The following is a 27,233-nucleotide window of genomic DNA, read 5'->3' as shown; positions in this document are numbered from 1 at the left end:
GGAAGGATATGCTCATTTTGAAAATGAATACTGTTGTTGCATATCTTGATAAAATTCTTGTCTGTAATATTTACTTTGATGAGCACCTTGAAAGGCTGAAAAATGTGCAATTTGTTCTTGGAAAAGATATCTTGATTTGTGATTTGAACAAATATTTATCTTGCACATTTGATCCTGGTCTTTTAGTGTTTGTTTTGAGTATCCAGGAAAGACAGGTTCAGCCTCTGAATGAAAGCATTGGCCGTGCCCAACAACCTCAGATTTGGAGAAGCTTTGTTGTTCAAACCGGCTACCTTGGTGCCAGCGACAGAGGTTCAGTCCAAGAAGTATATCTCAACATTCCGAAGGTATTTTGTCTTGAATCCAATTTTACAAGAAAGCCAACTCATCAAGGATTCACTGAGGCTTGGAAACGCATGAAAAGCTTCACGGATGAAGAAGTTATGAATTTTCCAAACCGGAGGTTCTTCAGTCCATCTATCCGCGAGTACCAGATTTCTAAGGAGATTCATGCCCCAGAAAGAATCAACCTGAGCCAAAACCGATCCTCCATGAACCAAAGGTGTTTCCTCGGTCATTCTCCTGTCTAAACCAAAAGCACTTTGCTTTGAATAAACAGGATAAGCATGATCAGTTTCTAAGGAGAGCAAGCACCAATGGACGCCAAAGTACTTGGAATTCCTTGATAAAAATGACTTCAAAACTCCAAGGAAGTTTCTGTCCATTCTATTCATTTACTGAATTTCCCTTGAATTTTAATTCCTTTGTATCTGATTTATCTCTTTTTGATATAGGTACATTGGATTTGAGGACAAATCCTTTTGAAGAAAGAGGGAATGATAGACCGCGGTCCACGGATCAGTACATGGAGCCGAACCAGCATGAAGTTCAGGACGTTCTGAAGTTTTCAACCGAGGTTCATGATTTTCACCATACTGGCCAGACTGACCGGACTGTCCCAAATGCATCCGGATGTGAGCTTTGGCTGGAACCATGGCCAGATGATCGATTTCACTATACTGGACTTTGTCTTCACCGTCCTGTTTTCCATTTGATGAAGAACAGTCGAGACGGAATCGCATTCGGACGCACGGATCCTGAGTTAGGTCATTGCTATACATTTCTGGACAGTACCACATGTACCGCCCGGATGTCCAGTTTGAGGCTTCATCAATACCCATGTCCAGACGATCGAATTCACCGAACTGGAGCTCGTATTTCCCGTACTGATTGGCATTTTAAGAGCAACGGTCGAGACAGATTTGGATTCGGACGAGTGGAACTCAAGATAGGCCGTGACACTTCAAAACTGGCTACTTTGGACTGTCCTGCTTGTGTACTGGCCCAGTCCGCAGGACATGCTTCAGGAAGCAATGAACCTGGACGGAATTTGAAGGGTTTTTCACTAGTCAAAGTGTGATTTCGTGCCTTGACCAGATCTGGTCAATTTTATCATTTTCTATGTTTAGATTTCCCACATTTTTCTTTAAGTCTTTTGACTAGAACTTCTATATAATGTAACCATCAGATCTGAATAAGATAATTTGGTTTTGCTTTCATTCTTTTGAGTTTTTACTCTCTTTGTTCTTTGTTAGAACATTTCTTAGTTTCTTGGTGAGGTTATCTCCAAGTTTCGATCCTTCTTTTGTTGGACCGGTGCGTCACATCCGGCAACGATCGAAGTCTGGTAGTATCTTTGGGCTATTCCGCAACCCTTAGTGTCACCGTTCATACCATCAGTTCTCAATCCTCTCGGATCTGAGTTCATATCAACCTTACCGAAAGAGTGATCCTTATTTTGGTTCTATCAGGAACCCCCTCCAGAGGGATGGCTTAAGTGTAATTTTGATTGCAGTTATAAAAATGGAGAATTGTTTTCTGGAATGGGTTGGATAATACGTGATCATCAAGGCAAATTTGTACTGGCTGGTGGAGCTAAAGTTAAAGGCATCCGTTCGTCCTTGGAGGGAGAAGCATCCTGTTTTTTATATGTACTTCAACAGATATGGTTAAGAGGATGGAGGAATGTTTGGTTTGAAGGCGATAACATGGAGCTGGTTCAGATTGTTAACGAAACTGAAGATAGCATGGAACTGGGAAATCTAACATTTGATATCAGACATTGGATTGGATTGTTGCCATTGTGCTCGTTGGGGCAGGTCAATATAGAGAAGAATCAAGCTGCTGATTGTATAGCTAAACATGTTCTGGAGGAGTTTGAGAGTTCTGTTGTTTTTAATATGCCTCCGATTTGGCTTATTGATTATTTGTATCAACCTTTCACAATTTGATTTAATATAATAACCGTTGACAAAAAAAAAAAAAATTTGTAAAGTAACTTCATAGTTGATCGTGCGATGATGGTGGTAAGTTAAGAATAATTAAGAATAATATCCATGTTTCTCTCTTTTTATTGTTAAATTAATTTATAGCAAATATAAAAGAATCTTTTAAAATATAATTGACAAAAACTCGTAGTAAAATTGAATCTTTTTTTTTAAAACACAGAAAAATTGTAATCTAAATTCATATTAATAAGCATAGAAAAGGTAATAATAATATTGATTATGGATTCACATGGGTGAAAATAATCCTTCATAAAAACATGAACTTATATTATTGTTGCAGCAAAACTAAGATCGATAACAATGAAACACTTAATTTTTCTTTTTGTTGATGTGTCGTAGACTTTTTTCAATAAAATAAAAATGATGTGCTGTAGACACGATGAAGTAATGCAATGATTGTTTGTTTTATGTAAAGCTTTGCCCTGGGTACAATTTAGAGAAACACTAACCTTGAATTATTGATCGTCAAATGTCAAAATTTAGAGTTTCATCTTTGAAGATACGATGCTTATGTCAGAGATACACAATATAGAAGAAAATAAATTAATTTATATAATAGATAATAAAATAGTTTCAAAAAATATAAGTTAACTTGAGTTTTTTAGAAAATATAGGAATATAGGTAGTTGAAGATGTACATTACAGAAAAATAGGAGAATCTTTTTTTAATAATACTTTGCCAAGTGTCGGATAAAAATTCAATTGTTTTTATTGTTTTTAAAATCTTTTGCACATCTCATTTGATTTTTTTCTAAAAACATTCTGCATGGCAATATCTGATTGGCCAAGCGACTTGTGCTTTAGTATATACGAGATATTTTCATAAATAAATATATATACAATATATGAAGAAATAACTATAAGTAAATATACAATATACAATATAAGAAATAAAAATATTACAAATTATAATAAGTAAATATAAAATATAATACATAATAAATAATAAGTAAATATAATATATAATAAATAAAAATATTACATTAAATATATATCACAATATTATCATTGACATAAAAGCAAAAAAATTAGAATAAGTAAATATACAAAATAAGAAAAGATAAACAGTAAGTAAATATACAATATAAAAAAATGAAAAAAACTAAATTAAACATCTATCTGAAAATATATAGTGAAATAAATAATAAGAAAATATACAATATAAGAAATATAGATATTACATTAAACATCTATTGTAATATACAACGTCCAAAAGAATAACTATATATAGTTAAAATTTGAAAATCAAAGCACGGGTTAACTCCTAGTCTATACTATATAAAAGTTGAGGCTATAAGCCATCGGTAACGTCCACGTAGGATTTAAAACCACCAATTGTATTATGACACATCATTATATTAGTTCTGATTAATCCCAATTTATTATTATATAACATTCAAGTTTATGCCAAATACATAAACTTAACATAAAAATTGGTTTAACTTATTTGGATAGGAAATCAATAGATATTTTAAGAATTTTAAGTATTTTATGTATCTTTTAGCTATTTTAAACATATACTTGTAACTATTTGTATATATTTTAAGTATTTTGGAGACATTAAAAAACATTTTATATATTTTGTATATTCTTTTAGATATTAAATTTAAAAATAATTAATATATTTAAGTATATAAATCTATTTCAGATATATTCAGATATCATAAATATTTTGGTTTCGGATCGATTTCGGTTCCGGTTCTCTAAATACCAAAATTTTTAATTCCATTCGGATATCTAACCAATTTTGGTTAAAGTTCAGTAGCCAATACTATTTTTTGGATCGGTTTTGCTTCGGTTTTTTGGATTCAGATTTTTTGCCCAAACCTATATTCTTATTGTGACAAAATTTTAAATGAAAATAATGATGGTTCATATTGATTTTGTGTTTTTAAACCAAAACACGTTTTACTATGTACGTGGCGTATTTAATTAATAATTAAAAACTGTTTTAGGCCCATTTAAGGAAAACAATGGGCTGAACTTAAAAAAGTTACCATTTAAGATTATCAATCGACACTTCAAAATATTCTTTATCGGTGTTGTGACGAACAGAAAGAGGGTTAGAGTTAGGAAAGCAAATTTATCGTGCAATCCATCCATGTTCACGCTGGATAATTTCAATAGCTTCTAAATAAATTTTCGTTGTATCAATCTCTTGTAAGAGTTTTGAACAATATTAATAAAATCTTACACATGCTGAATTGTTTCTCAATTAAAATATAGGAGATTAGAGTAATCACATGAATTAATACATCTTATTTATTTACAATATATTTATGGTAAATAAATCAAAATAATCATTTTATTTATTTTATATGGTATATACTTATATTTCAATGATATTAACATAAATATATAGTATATTTAATATAAATATTTATTATTGAGATTTCCTACTCATATGGTTTTATTAACATTTTATATTTGATGTAACAAAAAATTTAAACCATTAATCCCAAAAATTTTGATGTGATATTTTTTCAATGCAAATTTCAAAATTAAAATATTAAGTCTCAATACTCTTTCAATGCAAATTTAAAAATTAACATATTTATGTATTTTAAATGGTACATATTTGAATTTAAACAATATTAATATATATATATATATATTATTTAATATGAATATCTATTATATAAAAATTCATGTTAATACGATTTTTTTTTATGAAATTTAAAATTTATTGATCCATCAGTAAAAAAAAGTTATGTACAAGGTACCAAAAAATGAGCTAAGTGCTCTCTATGCTATGGTATAATAAATAAAAGAAAGATCTGATCTATAAAATGGCCTCGAACCATCTTTTTTTTTTTGAAACTCATATTGAATAAAAGGAAATTGGTTAGTTGGAAGCCATAAAAGCTTCATCAACCACCATATTGTCAGATACATTCAAAGCGAACTTTGCTAAACTATCAGCTTGGGTGTTTCTCTCCCGAGAAATCCAAGAAAATACAACAGAATCGAAAACAGATGCATAGGATAAGATATCTGCAGTCACTCCATAGAGCTCTGGTATGCAAACGCCGGTCTTCAAGAATCTGATCAAATGGGCAGAGTCTGACTCAAACACCACCGTCTTCAGCTGCTCACTTGTCCCTGATTTAAAGGCCTCCAGTAAAGCTAATCCCTCTGCCATGAGGGCCGAGTTTACCCCAGCCACCCGTTTGTGGAACAGCCGCTGAGAAGAGGGTGAGAGGAGCATCCATCCCAGCCCTGCCATCGTTCCGAGGGGGGACCAAGCTGCGCCTGATCTTACAATAGTCGCGTTTTGCGGATATTGGGGTGGGGCTTGTACTCTCGTCGCTTTATGAGGACCATCCTGATTTTGGCCTCGAACCATCAGGATGGTTCTATCTATCTATCTATCTATCTATCTATCTATCTATCTATCTATCTATCTATCTATCTATCTATCTATCTATCTATCTATCTATCTATCTATCTATCTATCTATCTATCTAATCTATCTATCTATCTAATCTATCTAATCTATCTATCTATCTATCTATCTATCTATCTATCTAATCTATCTATCTATCTATCTATCTATCTATCTATCTATCTATCTATCTATCTATCTATCTATCTATCTATCTATCTATCTATCTATCTATCTATCTATCTATCTATCTATCTATCTATCTATCTATCTATCTATCTATCTATCTATCTATCTATCTATCTATCTATCTATCTATCTATCTATCTATCTATCTATCTATCTATCTATCTATCTATCTATCTATCTATCTATCTATCTATCTATCTATCTATCTATCTATCTATCTATCTATCTATCTATCTATCTATCTATCTATCTATCTATCTATCTATCTATCTATCTATCTATCTATCTATCTATCTATCTATCTATCTATCTATCTATCTATCTATCTATCTATCTATCTATCTATCTATCTATCTATCTATCTATCTATCTATCTATCTATCTATCTATCTATCTATCTATCTATCTATCTATCTATCTATCTATCTATCTATCTATCTATCTATCTATCTATCTATCTATCTATCTATCTATCTATCTATCTATCTATCTATCTATCTATCTATCTATCTATCTATCTATCTATCTATCTATCTATCTATCTATCTATCTATCTATCTATCTATCTATCTATCTATCTATCTATCTATCTATCTATCTATCTATCTATCTATCTATCTATCTATCTATCTATCTATCTATCTATCTATCTATCTATCTATCTATCTATCTATCTATCTATCTATCTATCTATCTATCTATCTATCTATCTATCTATCTATCTATCTATCTATCTATCTATCTATCTATCTATCTATCTATCTATCTATCTATCTATCTATCTATCTATTATAAAGTAAGGTTCTCTCTCCTGTGAGAGCGCCACGTCACTAAGTCGTTCGACGATAGAGCGACACGTGTCCTGATTTATTTAACGCTGCGCATCATTTTCTCGCTGGTTACGTTTGTTTATGTGTTGTCTTTTGGGCTGTGTCTGGCCCGTTAGAAGAGAAGTCCTAAGTAACCCTAATTTGACTCCAGAGAAAAACAAGTGTCTTCTTCCCTGTACGTGCTACGCTGACCAGATGCCGATTCCACTTCTTCTCATCGACTGAAACGATCCATTAGTTCACTCCCCCCACTATTTCGTCTTCAATGCTTCGTTTTGATCTGAAAGGCGGTTGTTGTTGGGTATAAATATGTGTGAGTGTTTCTCCCTGTATCTCATCTTATATATCTTGCATCTCATACTAACTGATCGTGTTATGGCTGATTCTTTGTTTGTCGACATTTTTTTTTATTCGGCGAGCCCCTTACTGTTTGTTCAACAATTTGTTTTCTTCATTTCCTGCGAGTCCCTTACTTTTTGTTCATCGACATTTTTCTGAATCAAAGAGCCTCTTACTGTTTGTTCATGAATTTTTTTTTCTTGGATCTTCTTCCTCTTTGTTGATTATGAGATGTTTGATGGTTTATGAGAAGATACGTCATGGTGGTGACCGGGCGAAAGAAGAACCAATTTGCATCTGAGAGAGGAACAAGATGCTGCTTACAGGGCTGCTCTTGAAGCCGATCAAGTGAGTTTGCGTTCCTGGTGTTTACAAGATCTGTTGTGATTAGTCTAATGTCCAAATTTGGGAATCTTTTTTTTTTTGTGTTGATTAGGCACGGGAGAGCCAGAGACAGGAAGAGGAAGAGCGGTTAGAGAGGGAAGCTGATGTTGCACAAGTAAGTTCTCCTCCTTTTCTTTGCCATTCATTACTTTCTCTGTTTTGCTTTTGTTGGGTATTTATGGTACACGTGGACTGTTTATTTGCCGTGACAATGTAGGTTTTGGTAAGGTTCCCGAATGGAGAAAGAAAAGGGAGGAGGTTTGAAAGCAATACACCGTATGACTGCGTTGATTCATTTGGAGTGCTTGAAACAGAAGAGTATAGCTTAATCACAAACTTTCCAAGAACAGTGTACAGAAGAGACAAAGAGTCAATGTCACTGAAAGATGCAGGTTTGCATCCTCAGACAAGTGTGTTCATTGAGATACATTAAGTCTCAGATTCTTCTGTTTCTTTCTCCTTAAGCCACTTTTTCAGTTTTTTTTTCCAGCTCTTTTAAAAAATTAGTAGTGTAGCTTCAGTGATCTGATGAATAAGATAACATATATATACACATATTTTCAGAAGTTGTGTCACATATTTGATATATTTCTTTCTTAAAATAATGAGGTCTCGCATTGTACTTTTTCTCTTGGTGTCATTTTGAAGACATCAAGATTGGTCTTTGTTTCTAGCTGCAACAAATAATTCTTTAGCTGGTAAATTTCTGCAGATCAAAAATGTGTTATATATTGTGAACTGGAAGAAAAATGTGTGAAAAAGTACAATTAACTAACATTTTAAAAAAGGTCAAAAATAAAAATATTGATGACAATATTAAATAATTATATATTGGTGGTAAGCTAACTAAATGATTTATAACAATGATAATATAATAAATAGTAAAAATTGTAAGAGAAAATAGTAAATGATTTTTTGGATAAGTCAAAGCTTAATTACATCATTAATCATGATAAAATAAGTACTATTATAAGTTTAGACATTTTTTTGCTGCCATCTCAACAAATGGAAAAAGAAAACATGATACATCAATGTAAATTTTTAAAATTTATGATAAAAATCACATTTTTAACATTTGAATATTGAACCATATATATGAACAATACAGCAAATGCTCCATAAATAATATTTATAAGTAACAATACATCATATATTTATGGTTGTTTGTTATCTTTTTGGTTAGCCTAAACTTTGGTAGTAGAAAAAACAAATTACAGAATTTATTATTTTCAAATTTTTGTTAATGTGGGTTTGAAGAAACATATCAAAACAACATGAATATATTTTTCTCAAAGATAATAATACAATAACAACTAATATCAATTTTTTATGCTACTTGCCTATTTTTCTTAAAAAGATAAAAATTGGATTTTCAATTTCGATTTATTAAATTATATAATTTGAGAAGAAATGTATTTAGAATCCATTAAATCCAAGAAAAGCAAATGTTGTGAACAAAGTAAAATATTTATAATTTGATGATTGTTTAAATATAGTAACAAATGTACAATTTAAAAAACAAAAAATAGTAAAATTTATACTTAAAATATTGAAATTTATAATAAAATAAACTAAAATTTCCATTAAAATTTAGATATGTTTATATTATTGTTTAATTTGCTTATAATAAAATTAACGTCCATTTGCATGCCCGTCCGTAGGGCGGGTCCTACCCTAGTAATAAATAAAAGAAAGATCTGATCTATAATGGCTTTGAACCAGCGCACAAGTAAACCTCTGCACTTGTGATCCGGTTTGTATCGAAGGGAGACAATCCTATTTCTCATGGCTTTGTTAATCCTTCTTCTCATCTGATCATTGCTCATCGCAGGCTGCTGATGGCGTCTAGCATTCCTCTCTCTCCACACATGGTATACCATACTCTGAAATAGCAGCCTTGCAAGGATAGTATCTAACTCCTTATCTCTCATACGCTGCAGTCGAGTGATGGTCCACTACCAATCTGGGTTAATTCCATTTCCAACAAGCCGGCGTGCAAGCACTTCCCAACCTGTATATGAGTATGGACAGGCAAAATAAAGATGGTGTCTAGTCTCGTCTCTTTCTCCACAGAAGACACAGCCCTGTACTATGCCACATTGTCTCATTCTATCCCATGTAGACAGCCTGTTCCTTATAGCTAACCAAGTGATGAAGGCATATCTTGGAACACCTTGAGGTAGCCAAACCACTCTGCTCCATGCAACTTTATCCCTTTTGACCCGCACTTGATCCCAAGTTTTTTATGCTGAGAATGTAGGTAGATATTCATCATCTGCATGCTTCCATATTACTATATCAGCACAATTCTCAGGTTTGGGAGGTGTAATCGCGAAGATGTTGCGATACAGCTCCTGAAACCATCGACATCTCTGCCCTCTAATAGTCCAACCTTCCAAATTTACTGCATCACATACTCTAGCATGTCGCAGAACCCCAAGATAAGTGGTGCCAGTTGCTCCTGTGATATCGATCAAACGTCCCTTCTCCGTCCAATTGTTAAACCAAAAGTTGCATGTCTGCCCATCTCTAATATCAATTCTGAGAAAACCATACACCTCATCCCTTAACTTGAGTAGTTTCCTCCATATCCAGGAACCTTTAGAATCATCTCGCACATCCCAGAAAGAGTTATACTTGAGTAGATAATGAGTTACCCAGCTTACCCAAAGAGAAGATGATTGAGTGAAAATTCACCATATGTGCTTCAAAGAAAATTCGCCATATTAAAACGATTTTATGATCATTGTATCTTGTTATAACCAAAAAAATTAAGCCTTTGATCACAAAATTTTCAAAGGAAAATTTAACATTTTTTGTAATTTAAAGTCGTTTAAAAAATTCAAAATATAACATATAAGAAAAATCTTTTTTATTATATAGTTAATGTGATTGTTTAATTTATTTTAATAATATAAAATTAAGCAAATATGAGGAAGAATACAAAATTTTTTATCAAATGTTTATTATTCATATTCAGTAATTGCCATATATATTTTAATTATATTAGGTAATACAATAGCTTTTATTTAAGGAAATAATACACGCTTCTTATATGTTGGGTTAATATAATATTTATTAGCAATTGGATTTTGGAGCTACAAAATTTTCAATTAATTTTTTTGTTGTCATGTAAGCCGAATTGACAACATCCTAGTTAAGTGACTCATCATCAAGTCTGTTTTGTAATTAGTACAAAATAAAGGTTACAACTTTTTAAATGATTCTCAATTAATATATAAGAAATGTCTGAGAAATCCTTCATATAAAATAAAAATTTATTCAATCTATATTCTTAAACATACACATAACTCTTTCTGAATACATGTTATTAATAACAATAAGAAAATATTCCCAGGATAGTACAACAAGAAATATGCATATGTTTATGATAATAGGCATCAATACTATTAAAACTGAAGGGCCTTTTTTGAGGTACCCTTGAAGTTTTGAAGTATTTACCATTCTTTGCCACTGAATTATTTTTAATCTATGATTTCAATTAAATTTTGTATTTTTGAATTTTATTTTAATTAAAAGCAGAAAATCCTTTTGTTTAAAAATCATTCATAAAACGTTCAAACAAACTTCAGTTGCTATAATTTAGTTATTGTAATGGATACATGATATGTGCAGAAATCACGATACCCAAATTGTATGTTTAATCAACAATATCTCTTAACTTCCATGTTAAAAGGAATGTTGTTATTTTGAAAAATTAATAGCTTAATGTAGTTGACCACAATATATGCAAACTTCACGATTTAAGATTTAATTGACCACCATAGCTGACCATCATATCTGACCACCACGGTTAATATGCTTCACCATTTAGTTTTTAGCAAAATTATTAACTTAACGTAGTTGACCACTATAATTGTATAGTTCTATAAAATATTAATGAAATATTAATTATTGGTAATATTTATACACACGTTAGAAAATAATAATATAAAACTATTAATTTATAACAAAACACTAAATTTCCAAGCGCGGGTTTTTGGGATTATATTATAATACAAAGTTTTATTATATCAAAAAATATAATTTTTAACAGTTATATAATCTATGAATTAGTTTATTTGATATTTTATATGTACACTTTTACGTAAGTTTTTTTTAGGCATGAGAATTATATCCGGATCAAAAAAACAAACCAAACCGACCCGGAAATATAGGTTTAGTTCCAGAGAAGATAACCTATTGGGATTTTTTTTGGACCCCGCATGTCTTTGTTTGAGTCCGGGTCCTACCCTAGACCCGATCATAAATATGTTGTGTTTATTTGGTATATTTAGATATTTTGAATATGTTTCCGGCATTATGAATATTTTTTTAAGGTTTTTGGTTTACGATTACAGTTTTTAATTTCAGGTAAATTTTCAAATTAATTTTTTTTTGGGGTATAAAATTTTGGATATTTTCAGTTCAGTGTCAGATTTTGAATAAGATTTTGAATTTTTAGGTATTTGAATTTTTTGGGTATTTGTTTGGAGTTTCAAGTAATTTTCGTGTTTCGGATATTTTTCAGATTTTCTAGATATTTCGAATCTTTTTAGGATCCTAAATACCCGAACAGATGTGGACTCATTACGTCCATATCGGGTCCAACAACCTTTTGATATAGATTTTTAACGTAATTGTACAAAAACATGGTTGATGAAATATATTTTAGAAAACTCATTTTTAAATATGAAAATATCTATCAAACTATAGACGGTTGAAAGTTTAGTATATAATATGAGATTTTAGTGGGAAAATTTATATATGATATGATTACGTTATTATAAAGGAAAGAGGAAGTTAAAATGTACACTTATATGTTGTGTAGCTTCTCTTGCATTAAATTATATATTATATGATAAAAGTGATAATATAAAACATTAATTTCAATGCTTTTATGATTAAAAGTCAAAATGGTAAACATAATAATATTAATGATTAAGATTTAGGAGTGGTATTTGAATAAATAAAGGAATTGAATAAATTATTGTTAGAGAAATATATGATAACATATTGTTAGTCTAAGTTTGAGTTAAATAAAGTGTCCAAACAACTTTGTTAGGTAGATTTTTTAAGACTTCTTCCTTTTTAATAGTATTGATTTATCATGTTACTCTCTAAACATTTTGAAAACCAAACCAAGATCGACTCAGTATATATATTGGTTGATTGGTCTGACCAGTTTAACCTGCTTAACGAGTTTTAAATTTTTTTTATAATTATATATGTATATATACCATATGCTTTAAGAAAGAAAAATGAATTCTATATGAACTTAAATTATTAACATAATAAGATTAACATTCAAATCACCATGTATATTTTTTCTTACCACAAAATTTCAAATGTTATATTAATGGAAAATTTTGAAAACATATAATATTTAGATAACAAGTGGGAATAAGACATAATTTTTCGTATGAAATAATATGTGAAAACTGAAAAGACAAAAACTAATTAATCACTAACAGTTTCATAACAAAATTCTTAGAACAATTAAAAGACTATAAACTATGTTTTAGTTTAGCAGAATCCATGGTTTTTTTATCCGGGCCGGAGTTTTTCAAATACAGTTTTTATTGTTCCAAATCATCGGTTCTACTGGATTTTTCCAGTTTTTCTCAAATCCAAGTTGACTGGCCTAATCAGTTTAACGGGTTTTTAAAATTTTACTGTATATTATATATGTATATATACCATGTTTAAAGGAAAAAATGAATTCTATGTGAACTTAAATTGTTGACATACATAAGACTAACATTCAAATCACCATACATATTTTTTCTTACAACAAAATTTCAAGTCATCGGTTTTACTGGATTTTCTATTTTTTTTCAAATCCCAAATTTTAAACTGAATCGAACTCAACTTATTAGACGAGTCATGGTCGGACTGTTTTCGAGTGGTTGGCCCGGTCTGATTTCCAAAACATTGCAATGTTTATAACATAAAATATCCCGCGCTTTTAAAGCGCGGGTCAAAATCTAGTTAAATATTACAAGTACAGAAGCCATTCACACACTTATTAGATAACGATTGTTGCATCGATCTTGTGTCACCCTGCATGGCTGACCATGAATTGAGGTACACATGTGCAGTGATTCTGTCTGCATCGTTCTATCTCCCCAATCTTGCATCGTACATCTGGGCAATCTTTAGAATCTAAACAATAAGTAGCTTCCACTGTCGGAACACTCATCATCGTTGCACCTAATTAACCACATGGATTCCAAAAAAAAAATCAGAAACTAATATTTTCTAATTAAATTTTTAATCAAAATACGCTTAGAAAAAGGCTTGCTTGAGAGACTAGAGAGACTTACAAGCGACAACGAGAGCAAAGAGCAATAAGAATGTGATCTTTGATGCCATTCTTAACTGTGGTTATAACCAATAGACTTCTGATACTTAACAAACCAATAGACCTGGTATTTATAGTCTCTTCAAAATTCAGAATTTAATTTATTTTTTTATTCATTGACTTTAATGATTTTTAACATTATCAAGAAAATCTCTTATTTAAGAATATAATCTCTCTTTTTTTAATACTGGTCAAAATGTCAATTATATCAACATATAATCTATAAAGAACATAATCAAAATGAAGATTTATGTCTATTTAATTATATACTTTAATTAATGATGATACATGTAAATCACACTGTTTTAGTATGTAATCATAATAATTTAATGTATATGGATATAGATCTTCATGCTGTTTACATTCTAAAATTAATTGTTGTTCCAAAATTGAAAATAAAAAGTAAAATCATAATATTTTTTAAGATAGCATTTTTTAGTTTATTTTCACAAAAATAGTCTTCAAAAATAAAATGACCAAATTTTTTTTATTAAATGGTAAATATAGTTCCCCCGAGGTGGCTCTCGGACGAGGGATCTTCTTAGTTTCTTAGCCTTTTGCTGTAAAAAAAAATGGCAAATATACATTTATACCCAAGGATTAACTAATCTAGAAGTTAAGGAGTGGTTTTTGAGGGTGAAGTTTCAAATTTTTTAAAATAAAAAATAAATAGGAGTTGTTTTGATCATTTTAGGGTTATTTTGGTTACAAAAACTTAAAGGGACTATCTGAGAGAATTGCTCTATAATAAATGTAAAATATGTTTTAAACAAAAATAAAAATAGGTACAATATCATTTTGAATTACAAAAAAATAGGAAATTTAATGTTAAAGAAGTTAAAATAACAAAAAGTAAAACATCTAAAAATGGAAATTTACTTAATATATAAAATAAGAAACTTAGAATGGGGATTGATCCACTAGCTTACAGTCCGCGACTCGATCTCCTCGACATCTCATCCATCTTAGCATCCTCTCTATACAATTCTTCTTCACATCATGTGAACATGTCAAGACTCATGATGGATGATCATCGTTAGCATCAACAACAGCAACCATTGGTTAATCCGGAAATACTCGAGCTAGCTGCCTCTCTCTCTTCTCTCAAAACCAAAACCAAAACTTTGTGATGGACCATGACTCCAAAACCCGTGATAAAAAACGTCTTATCATCATGATGTTAAGAAACCAGAGTAAATCAATACCAGACCAACCATCACGAACTACAATATTGCTTGCCACCATTCCCCAACAAAGCTCACATTAACGATATGGATCACCACGGAGAACATACGTTTGCTTCAAACTCGAATACGTCGGTCCAAGATTGTGATATTCAGTCGTGCAACTACTATTCAAGCTCTAATTTTGTATTAGACCATTCTTATTTAGATCGATCATAGCTTCAACTTCGCTGATTCGGTCCTGAACACGCCATCCTCGAGCCTGGCTACATTAAACTCCAGTGCCACGACTTACATCAACAGTAGCAGTTGTAGCACTGAAGATGAAACAGAAATCTATTTCAGCAATTTCTTGAAGTTTGATATTCCCGACTTCCTGGACATTAATGGATTTATTATATGATTTCAAGAAACTAAATTTTATATATAGTTGTTTTTTCATGTATATTGTAAACTTTATAGAGTTTTTATATTTGAAATTTGTTTACATGTAAAAACTATTTGCTCTTGATGGCTTATAGCCATTAAGAGCGTCCACATAGGATTTATAACCACCAATCACATTATGACAAATCAACATTTTAGTTTGCTATTTCTAAAAATGTCAATATTATCATATATCGTTATTTCAAAATAAATATAAATAAATTTAAATATGGTAAACTTACAAAAGTCAAAGAATTATATATATTTAACTTAATATAAAATACATTTTCGAAAATTAACATAAAATATCTTACAAATATAATAATTAACTTAAAATTGTAAGATATTGAAACAATTAAAACAATATAAATTTAAAACATGTGATTTTAAAGTTTAGGTTATATGCTATTGAAAATATTCAATAATAAAACAACTAATCATAAAATGACAAAATAATTATTTTAATTTAATATTTTCAAAAATGTCAATATTTCCAAAAAATTGTTTATTTCAAATAAAACAGAAATCAATATCAAATAAGGAAATCTAACAAAAGTAAAAAGATTATATATATAAGTTAACTGAATATATAACTATTATTAATAAATTAACAAAAGTTATAACCAATATTAAAAAAGGTAATTTAATTTAGAAAATGCAAGACTGTCAAAATTTATAAGTAAATAAATTTTACTCCTCAATTTTAATATTTAGGGTATATGCTAATGATAATATTCACAAATAACATATACTATGTATAAGTTGAAGGTATAAATAATTAAAAATGTTAATATAATATATTAAAACACCAAAAATATGATAAACATCATTTTTTAACTATATAAAAGTTAGGGCTATAAGTCATTTAGATTATAAGCATAGGATTATAAACAACCAATCAAAATATGAAAAATTATAGCTACAGATTTACTATTTTTAAAATGTTAAAATTTTCAAAACTGATTATTTTGTGTCTTTTTCAGATCCTAGATACCCGAACCCGATAAAGATCCAATATGGACCCAAAAATTACATGTATTTTACAGATATTTAGTTATTGATCCAAATCAGCCCGTACTCGAAAAGAACCGACCCGAGTCTGAACCAAAATTTTACAATACCTATTGGGTCTAAATGTTTAGGACCCGAATGACCCGGACCTGGAAAAAACCGATCCGAACCCGAACCCAACCCCGACCCAAAAGCCCATGCCTACTCCCCCTTCCTCTCCTTCATTCCTTCCTTCCTTCCCTCCCTCCATCCCTCCCTCCCTCACTCTCTATATCCTATATTTACACAAAAAATATAATAGTACTTGGGCATAAAATAAGAAAACCCACGCGCATCAAAGAAAAATGGGTGTAAGTCTATCTCAAATGTTCAAAGATTTCAAAGTATGGTTATTTTCATAGTTTTCCCCCAAGTATGATTATCCTACCAATTAACCCATAATAAAATTCTGTGCAGGCCCAACATAATAATATTAATATTATGTTTGAATTGCATAGGACACATATCATTATCTTGTTCTACTATATTCCGTGAAAATAAGTTATAGTATAGTATATGTTTTTAGTACAGTTATTTATGTAAGGTTACTATACTTTCAAATATAGTTTCTTATTGGGTCCAAATGTCTAGAACTTGCATGACTCGGACCTGGAAATAACCGACCCGAACTAAACGCCCATTCTTAGTCTCCCTACCTCTCTCTCTCTCTCTCTCTCTCTCTCTCTCTCTCTCTCTCTCTCTCTTCCTCTCTCTCTCTCTCTCTCTCTCTCTCTCTCTCTCTCTCTCTCTCTCTCTCTCTCTCTCTCTCTCTCTCTCTCTCTCTTCTCTCTCTCTTCTCTCTCTCTCTCTCTCTCTCCCCCACACACATGTACCCGAAAAATAAAATAGTATTTGGATATAAAATAAGCATACCCACGCGCATCAAAGAGAATGGGTCTAAGTCTTTCTCAAATGTTCACGGTTTCAAAAGTATGGTTATTATCTTGGTGTTTTTCCTCCATTATGGTTATCCTACCAATTAATCCATTAACTCTGCGCAGGCCAAACATAATAATATTATGTTTCTTATTGGGTCCAAATGTCTAGAACCTGCATGACTCGGACCTGGAAATAACCGACCCGAACCCGACCTGAACGCCCATGCTTACTCTCCATACCTCTCTCTCTCTCTCTCTCTCTCTCTCTCTCTCTCTCTCTCTCTCTCTCTCTCTCTCTCTCTCTCTCTCTCTCTCTCTCTCTCTCCTCTCTCTCTCCCTCCCCCTACATGTACCCGAAAAATAGAATAGTATTTGGATATAAAATAAGCAAACCCACGCGCATCAAAGAAAATGGGTCTAAGTCTTTCTCAAATGTTCACGGTTTCCAAAGTATGGTTATTATCTTGGTTTTTTCCCTCTATTATGGTTATCCTACCAATTAATCCATTAACTCTGCGCAGGCCAAACATAATAGTATTAATATTATGTTTGAATTGCATTGGGTACATGTCATTATCTAGTTCTACTATATTCCGTGAAAAAAAGAAATTATAGTTTTTTTTTTGTCATCAACTTTACAGATTCATATTGACTCAATGAAAAAAAAACTATAGCATAGTATGTGTTTTTAGTACAGTTATTTATATAAGGTTACTATACTTTCAAATATAGTTTTGTATTCTTTATTTTTGTCTACATTATTTGTTTAAAATAGAACAATATGTCATGCATTTAAATTTTTCTCTTCTCTGCCATTTTGTATGATTGCTTGGAATATAAAATTCATTTCGTTCAATTTGACAAAGGGATTGTGTCTAGTTGAAGGATGTTTTCTGCATCAACAAAAGCTTTGATTTCTTCTCGTACTATTTTAGATATGATGCTCAACTAATGTAAATAGAATGGACTATTTTCTATATTGTTTTATTAAGGGTCCATATTATGTAATGTACATGAAAAACAAAATATTATAAAGTATTATAAATTTCAGATTTTGATTTTATTTAAAAAATATATATTATAATTTATATTTATATTTGGATTTAGGGTCTAGTTGCTAGGGTTTAAGGTTAGTAGTTAAAGGTTGGGTAAGGTTTATTATTTAGGGTTTGAGAGTGGAATTGAAGTCCTATACTATTTCGACTATATGGAATAAAATACTCTGAGATTATACCATTTATTGTAAAAGTGTTTTATTTTTTATCCACATATTTACTGCACACAGTGAAACTTTATGCAGTAAGTATGCATGTGGATGGATGCTTCCATTGTGTCAATAGGGAATAGGCCTCCGTAAATATTGTCCACATCTGAAGTAGTGGACGTCATCACCTTTGTACCTCATTTACCAGAGTACTTGTACGCAAGAAGTGTATAACCGGCTCAAGTCGTACATAATTTTAAGTTTCTATATTATGTCAAAATCAGTTCATTCTCTTCATTGTTTTTCCCATTTTAGTTAGGTAGCAAATTAACCCTTTTAAAATTACCCAAAATAAAAATGAGGCTCTTCGTTTGGTGAAAGAAGTGATTGAATCTCTGGTTAGCCAGTTTATGCAAACTCGTTTTGGTATATTTTCTGCAAGCTTGAATTATTTAATCTTGATTTATTTTTCAGCTTGAAAAGGTCGAAATTCATTTCTGAAATTTTAGTTTGAAGATGTGTTTCATAATGCAAAATATCAATGGATTTAGGTCATGTGATACCTAGGAAGTGACAATGTGAAGCTTTAACGATTGTGTTGAAAACTTAAAAAAAAAACTTGTTCAAGTGGCATGATAAAACATATCTTGAAGAATTTGATGTTTTGGCAAATACACAGTCTAATAGTCTATGATGGAGATCTATTTAGCTGAGATAAAATGAGATCTATTTAGCTAAAGGACAAACATGAGTGAGATTATTGGAGTAACTGAGTCTTAGAATAAAGTTTTAGAAATCCCATAGTGTCATAGCCTAATTTCATAAGTGTCATGGGTTTGCTTATACGTGAAGAACAATCTAAACGTAACAATGACATTGCTGTTTAGCTTACATGGCTTTATTTTTTAAACCTCAAAATCCCTCAAGAATCCTTTCTTTCGTTAATCTTACCATGAGGAAGTCGATTCATCTCTGGTGGCTTCATGAGAGATTTCATTTAGGAGCAGCCGGACTTTTAGTCTCTCGGGAATCAGTGCTACATGATCCTTCAGCTTCACTGCTTTGGAACTCTTGGCTCGACAAAGCTACATGTCTGAATTTCTTCATGTCTGCATTGTATGATGTCTGACTATAATCCGTGCTTGTTCCTGATGTCCCGTAAACTTTGCTATTTCCAGGCTTCACACTTTCATTTAGAGCATCTAGTGACATTTCTCCTTCTAATGCTCTTACAATCTGAATAAACATAACAAAACATTATACTATTATGTTACTATACGAAAAATTAGATTTGTTGGGTTGTTATTTTGATTCACCTGGCTCATCTTTGGGCGTTTACGTCCAGAATGGCGAATACTAGCAGCAGCACAAGTAACCATTCGAGCCATTTCTTGAGGGTTGTAGTTGCCTTCAAGCCTTGCATCGGCAAGCTCATTAAAGTTTCCATCTTCTAGTGCACGAGCCATGATAGGACGAGCCTATATTTTAGATTAAGTGCAATCATTACCAACCACAATAAAAAGGCAAAAAAATCTTACACAATTAACTGTTTATAAGTAAAAAGAGTGGAAATGAAAAAAATACCCAATCCACTAAAGTGTCATCCATGGTGCCGCTACTATCAACCGGTCGTTTTCCAGTGATTAGTTCCAGTAACATGACACCGTACGAGAAAACATCTGATTTCTCTGTTAATTTACCGCTTGAAGCATACTCTGGAGCTAGATATCTACACATGTTTGTGCAAAAAAAAGAAGCAAATTGGTCACACTACAATGGTTATGTTTGTTAAGTGACGAGTAAGATTTTATCTAGTAAAAGTAAACTTACCCGAAAGTTCCCATCACACGAGTAGATACATGAGTATAGTTATCAGAAGTTAACTTAGCTAATCCGAAATCAGCCACCTAAAAGACAAATGCATAAAGTCATTAGCTTTAGCAATGTTTGTATATACATAAATCAAAGAGGAATGCAGCCACTAGTTTATCACCATTGCATCAAAGTTAAAGTCCAAGAGAATGTTTGCAGACTTGATGTCACGGTGAATGATCCGAGGATGACCTGCGGCAATATATCAGCCATAAAAAAATTACTAGTTAGAAACAGAGCTTTCTCTTTTTTCTAACATTGGTTAAGAAAATGGTTTTTGGTGAAATGTTGAAATTTACAGTCTTCATGAAGGTAAGCAAGTCCTTTCCCAGCACCTAAGGCGATGCGCATCCTGGTGGAGAAATCCATTACTGGAAGATTCTTCCCTGCAACAACAAGAACAACAAAATTTACAACTTTCTTGAATCTATAGACGCTAGAGAAAACATTGTGTTGTAACCTAAAGTGTCTTACCATGAAGATGATACTCCAAAGTATTATTAGGAACAAATTCATAAACCAACATTCTTTGTGCATCAGCTATGCAATAGCCAACCAAAGAAACAAGATATCGATGATGCACACGACTAATGATATCAACCTCAGCTTGAAACTCTCTTTCTCCTTGTCCGCTACCCGATTTTAAGCTCTTAACTGCGACTTCTTTACCACTAGATAACACCCCTTTATGGACATAGCCGAAACCTCCCTGTCCCAAAAGGTTAGAATCCGCAAAACCTCCTGTTGCAGCTGCGAGCTCTTGGTAAGTAAAAGTGCTTTTGTTGAATCCAAGGGCTAGAGTAGGCGGAGGAGGAGGTAAAACCGGGCGTGCTGGTCCCGAGTACAAGGAGGAAGCATCTCCACTTGTAGGCATCTGCTGAGGAGGAGGCAGTGATGGTCCACCGCCTCCCCAACTATTAGGAGGTTGTTGGTTTTGGCCTTGTGAATTTAGATGCCAATTTGGGTAATTCTGTGAAGAATTGTTGTTGTTGTTGTTGTTGTTGTTTCCATAGTATTGATATTGATTTCCTGAGACAATACGAAACTTTTAATACAAGCACAAATATATATATATAGATATATAAATGGTTTTACCTTTCATGGATTCAGGGTAGAAGGAATCTTTTCTCTTCTTTTTGCGTCTAAGACACACAATAATAAGCACGATCATCAGTAGTCCAGCTCCAACTAGTACACCTATTATGATCGCCGTATTCGTATTATTTCCTCCTCCTCCGCCTCCTCCACCACTTCCGCCAGAAGGAGAATTATCCGAGCGAGATCCCCCATTGTTTCCAGACTGTGACGATCTGCTGCCACTATTATCTCCACCCCTAGAAGGAGGGGAGCCACGTGACGGTGGAGACTGATTTCCGCCGCCATTTCCTCCACCGCCTTGTGATGCCGGAGAAGGAGGAGAGTTATTGCTAGAACTGGGAGGAGAAGGAGCTTGTGGAGCTGGTGGCGAGCTGGAATCAGGAGGTGGAGATGATGAGTCTCCTTGAGTAGGAGAAGGAGGAGACGGTGGAGTGGAGGAGGTTGAACTTGAATTTGACGGAGGAGGAGATGATTCAGGGGAAGAAGCCATCAGAGAAGAGGAAACCTCAGAAATCAAAACTCTCTGCCTTCTTTCCGTTAATCACTAGAATTGTCTCAAAAAAACAAACACCAAAACATTGAGAAAATTTGGACATGTTTTCTGTCTTATTATGTTCGTTATCTAACAACTAACAACAAACAAAAGAATGCTAAACTTGAGAGATTTAATACAAAATTAGCAAGACATTAGTACCTAAAAGGAAGATAGAAAGGGGAGAGAGAAAGACATAGAGAGTTTTTGGTAAGAAAAATGGAGATTTGCTCTGTCTTCATCCCGACAAGCATGCCTCTTCTCTCTCAGTCTCCGTCTTAATGACAGTTTTTGTGTTAGTTAGTTAGTTAGTTGCTTTGGTCTTTTTTTCTCATTTTGGCTCCGTGATATTAATTCCACGTAACCTCATGCACTATTTTTACTTTTCGTGTTCGTAGAGGATCTCAATTTAGTTCTGGTCCGTTCCATCTAATCCACATCGTATCTTTTCATTTGGTTTTTTGACAACTCTCGAGAAAGAAGCATTTTTTTAAGAAAGTTGGTGTGTGATTTTAGTTACCGAAAATAGAGAAACCCTTACATTTGCTCTTGCTCAAAATATTTTTAAAACACTAAACTTTTTTTTGCTTTCAACTTTAAACTAATTGATCAAATGTACAATAGTCTTTACTATTAAAAACAAATTCCAAAACTAAATGAATTTTCTATCTAAAACATAAAAATTTGTGGCTTCTTTCCCAAGTTCGAAATTATTTATGTTTATAGATATATATATATATATATATATATATATACATGTGTGTGATTGACAATGATGAAGTGGCTTTTGATCAATACTATAAAATATTTATTAACTGTAACATTTAAAATTCTTTTTCTTTGAAATTTTGTTTGCTATTAATAACTTTTTGTATTTTTCGGATTTTATAATCACCCTTATAAAAGTACAAAATTGAGCTCGTACCTAAACCCCAACAACCAAAACAAAAAATTTAGTAACCCAAAATCAGATTAAACACACAAAAGAAACCCAAAACTTAACAGGGAGAAAAAACTCGCGTCTCCGTCATCTTCAGAAAAAAGATCTTCACTACAAGAAGATCTCAAAAGAAGAACACCACACTAACCAAACAGATACATACCATCTTCTCAAGCCCTAATGGAAAGAAGCGACTGTTGCATGAAGAAATTGCTGTATCGGCACAGAAAGTCTCCAATAAACTACCATTATTAGATTTGAGAAAAGAAAACCGACGAAATCTACCAAAACAGAAGAAGAAAGGATCAAACTTACTCCATGTTAAAAAAGCGTCGGATGGCTATTTATACCACGCTCAGCCTAAGATTAAAAGGGTGAGTGCTGTATGGCACAATCAAGACGTATGGGCCGACATTATTTCTGGAAACCCCCATAGGGTTGGCTCGCTCGGCCGACCCTCCTTAAAAAAAGAAAAAAAAAGAAAACTTACTCCATGTTAGCGAAAGCGGAGGTTGAAGTAGAGAAGATCAACGATGGAAGAGAAGATGTTGGAAAAACTTCGAAATAAAGCAGATCCACCGTCTCCAACACATCAACGACCCAAAACTACATCCAATGAGTTTCCACTACAGCACACACCCCATCGCCTTACACGCATGACCTCATGAAAACCACCACACGAGCATCAACCACCATATCCAAGAACCATATGCGATAAGAACCACCATAATATTTGAAATTTTATCAAGTATAATTATTTATAATATTCACTAGAGTTTAATCCGGACGCCTGTGCAGGTATTGATTTTTATGTTTTTATATATTGATATTCGTTTTCATGATTAGTGTTATATATTTTAGTTGTGTCTCCGTATAACTAATTGTATTCTAAAGATCCAGACTGAATCGAGTAATTAGATTATTTTTGGTACAAATATCCGAACTCGTTTCAGATATATTGGTTATTCAGATATTTTTATGTTCCTACACATGAGAATCAAAATCATTCAGACATGGGAGAACTCAACTCGAGACCCCACACATAAATTTATAATATCCCACCGGAAACTAATTTCAAAACCAAAAAAAAAAATTGATCCCGAAAGAAACAAATTGTACATGAATGAGTACCCGAATGTCCATACCTAATTGATTCTGTAAATATATTTTTTTTAATCCTTTCTACATGTTTGACTAAAATAAGGGAAATAGAAAGTTTTTTTATTTAGTAAAACAGTTATATGGAATGAAACATTAAGTGACAATAAATGTAATACATTTTAATTATTTTGATTTAAGTTATTATTTTGTTCACATAAACTATGTCTTTGAATTATGTGTTTGGCTACGAAATTTTTCACTGATTGGTACTAAGATAAAAGGAGTTTTAGTAAAACTGATTACACCAAAATATTAATATGAAAAAAAAAATTAATATGCAAAATCCGATTATTTAACATTTAATTTTCACAAAGTTAATGTTGATTAACTAATAAATAAACATTTACACTATTAGTTTTATGGTAATATAATTAATGATTTGATGTACTGTTAAGGTAACTATAATTATTTTTGAATTATACAGAGGTATCCTGACCCCATAGAAATGATCCAGACTAGTCACGTGTTGCCACGTGTCGGTCATCTGTCCCTGGTGATGCCGAAATGTTAATTTCCTAGTAGCCGGGATTCGAACCCAAGTGGCGGTACTCACAGCTGTAAGCCTTTTAATTATAATTAATTATGTGATATATTGTTAAGTTAATATAATTAATAAAATTACTAAAAGAACACTATACTTGTTATACTTTTATCTATGTTTCCAAATAATTCTCAATTATATTGTTATTCATGTTTCCAAACAATTCCAAAATGTACTTCAATTTTAATAATATAGAAGTATATATAAGGGTGATGTCAATTGTTTTTGTTTGGAAATTATAAATTTAATTTCAGATAAATCAATTAATAATCCGTTAAGTTAAAGACAAAAATCCATAAATATAGCTTCAGTTAATACATCAGTGCCATGTAAGTGTAAAGATATTGGAAAACTAAGGGTAATCTAATTTTGTACTCCTTTTTAATAGATTTGATATTTCAAAATTCATGTTTGAAAACATGGCCACACAACATACTCTGCAATTGTAAAATCAATAAGCGAGAGGGGGACATGACGAATCAGATTGATTCAGTTAAATTGGTGGGCTGTATAAAAACCGTACTATGTGTGGAATAAAAAATGCAAGCGTGTATTTAACAAAACCGCATAACTCATTGTTTTATCCAGATCGGAACAAAACATAAAAAGGTAGATTTTTGATTGAAAACACATGTTTAGTATAATTTTTATTACATTAGTGCTAAATATAGTTGATTATGTGATGAAATCACCTAGATTTTGAGTGAAAACAATTGCGGCCACACGAAAAAAAAACATGGAAAATTCATCAATGAAGACAAACCCCCTTATGCCTCACGGGATTGATGATGTCCACACTTTTGGGAGTGTTGAGATATCGGTGCAATCTGAGTTCCTCTCCCAAGTCTGGATTTGAGTCACCTCATTGACCTATTGTACATAATATACTGTAAGATTCCCACTATAAAATTGTTCTAAAGATCCTTAGAAAAAAAAAATATAGAAGTGATGACTCTGGCTGCCAAAAATTTGCATTTAAGAAGTTCCTTAACTTCAAAATTGTGGATTTAAAACTAATCTTAGATCAAGTTGAAGATTTAAAGATTTTGTGCATGATATTGATGTTGAAGGAATTTTCATTTGTGAGAAATTCACAACAATTTGCTTCATTGAAACTCTCCCTCCCTGGTGGCTAACAATCAAAAACTACTTAAAGCACAAAAAAGAAGAAAATCAATCCTGAATACATCATAATGAAGCTTCAGATGGAATCCAGGAATCGAAGTGTTGACAAGCTCATCATTAAAGAGCACAATGTCAACATGGCTGAGTTGAAAGGACAAGGAAAATAAAAAGTCTAGCTCTTCTGCTAAGTTTTGCAAAATGGCTGCACCCTTGATGGCTTTTGGAACAAACTTAAAAAGCCACTGAAGCAAATGTAGAAAAGTTCAAGGGGAAATGTCACTACTACAACAAAATTGGACACAAGTCTCATGTGCAATGCAGAAATATCAATGATGAGAAGGCTCAAACCAATCTTGCTAAACAAAACCTTTGTGTAGTGGTGACTGAGGTCAATATGGTTGAAAACAACACCCTAAGGAACGATGGTATGATACAAGAGCTAACACTCCCATTTGTACCGATAGGTTGATGTTCATCACCTATCAGAAAAGCAAAACTTAGGAGCAGTTGTTAATGGGTAACTCATAAGACTTCATGATTGAAGTTCACTGTAAAATGGTTCTGAAGATGATATATGGATATGAAGTCATTCTGCAAAATGTAAAGCACGTGTCTGAGATAAAGAAAAACCTTGTTTTGGAATTTTGCTCAACAAGAATACATTTGTCATGATGATTGAGGCTGACAAGCTCGCGAATATGAATAATAGGGTTTATTTAAGGTGTATGTTAAGAATGGACTGGTCAAAATGAATATAATGATAGTTCTTCGATAAGTTGTAGCTCCAAAAATTTCAATGAATAAGTTTCAATGGCATTCCTCGAATATAAGGACATTAAATAAAAAAAACATTAGATATCATCTCACCTTTAGTTGCATGCATATCACTTCATAAGAGATTTTAACTTTTAATCATCAAAATCTTCATTGCAAAATAGCTTCCTATAACTATGGATTGGTGTTGATCACGTTGGGTTAAAGATAAAAAAATTGGTTGGATGAAGCACGTTTGGTGGTTGAGAAAGAGACATAAAACTGTTGGATAAGCTTCAAGAGAAAGCTTAGGAAACAAGTTATTCATAAAAAGGAAAGATGAATAACAAAATCTATTAGATTTAGGATTAAGATAAGTTAAAGATAAAATTCCTAGATCAATATGTAATAGGAGAAAGTTAAGGTTTCTATTGCCTATATAAAGAGATCAAAGTGTAAGATGATCTCACAAGAAAAGAAGAAGAAAGTTAAGAAAGATTAATAAGACAAAGCAAGAGTTTTATTAAGTTTGTGTTCATACGATCATACCAAGTTTAGATTCTGCGACTTTATTTGGTATCAGAGCCTGAGTTAATCAAATCATGAGTGATTCAGAGACAAAACCAGCTA

General features: G+C 32.0%; 2 protein-coding genes, 1 long non-coding RNA gene, 1 other non-coding gene and 1 pseudogene across 4 annotated transcripts; 3 read left to right on the top strand and 2 right to left on the bottom strand.

Annotated features, from left to right (window-relative positions):
- Positions 1–5,193: 5,193 nt before the first annotated feature.
- On the bottom strand, positions 5,194–5,574 carry LOC103828419. The gene has a single exon (XM_009104020.1). The coding sequence runs from the start codon at positions 5,572–5,574 to the stop codon at positions 5,194–5,196; it is 381 nt and encodes a 126-aa protein (XP_009102268.1).
- Positions 5,575–7,335: 1,761 nt separating this feature from the next.
- LOC108869038 lies at positions 7,336–8,099 on the top strand. Its single transcript, XR_001955233.2, has 3 exons — positions 7,336–7,439; positions 7,528–7,590; positions 7,693–8,099. It is a non-coding gene; the product is annotated as an uncharacterized LOC108869038 (long non-coding RNA).
- A 5,443-nt stretch (positions 8,100–13,542) lies between these two features.
- LOC103828418 lies at positions 13,543–16,039 on the top strand (annotated as a pseudogene).
- A 1,936-nt stretch (positions 16,040–17,975) lies between these two features.
- Positions 17,976–27,180, bottom strand: LOC103828388 (proline-rich receptor-like protein kinase PERK4). The gene is made up of 8 exons (XM_009103994.3): positions 21,549–27,180; positions 20,928–21,482; positions 20,753–20,839; positions 20,575–20,645; positions 20,412–20,488; positions 20,166–20,310; positions 19,898–20,059; positions 17,976–19,817 (listed from the first exon to the last, which is right to left on the bottom strand). Exons 1-8 carry the CDS (start codon positions 22,039–22,041, stop codon positions 19,575–19,577), a joined length of 1,833 nt encoding a protein of 610 aa, XP_009102242.1. The 5' UTR covers positions 22,042–27,180; the 3' UTR covers positions 17,976–19,574.
- LOC117127012 lies at positions 23,348–23,485 on the top strand. The gene has a single exon (XR_004449772.1). It is a non-coding gene; the product is annotated as a U11 spliceosomal RNA (small nuclear RNA).
- Positions 27,181–27,233: the final 53 nt, after the last annotated feature.

This window comes from Brassica rapa, chromosome A07, assembly GCF_000309985.2.
Source record: "Brassica rapa cultivar Chiifu-401-42 chromosome A07, CAAS_Brap_v3.01, whole genome shotgun sequence".
Lineage (NCBI taxonomy): Eukaryota > Viridiplantae > Streptophyta > Magnoliopsida > Brassicales > Brassicaceae > Brassica > Brassica rapa.
This window is presented reverse-complemented; position numbering and strand designations above follow the sequence as displayed.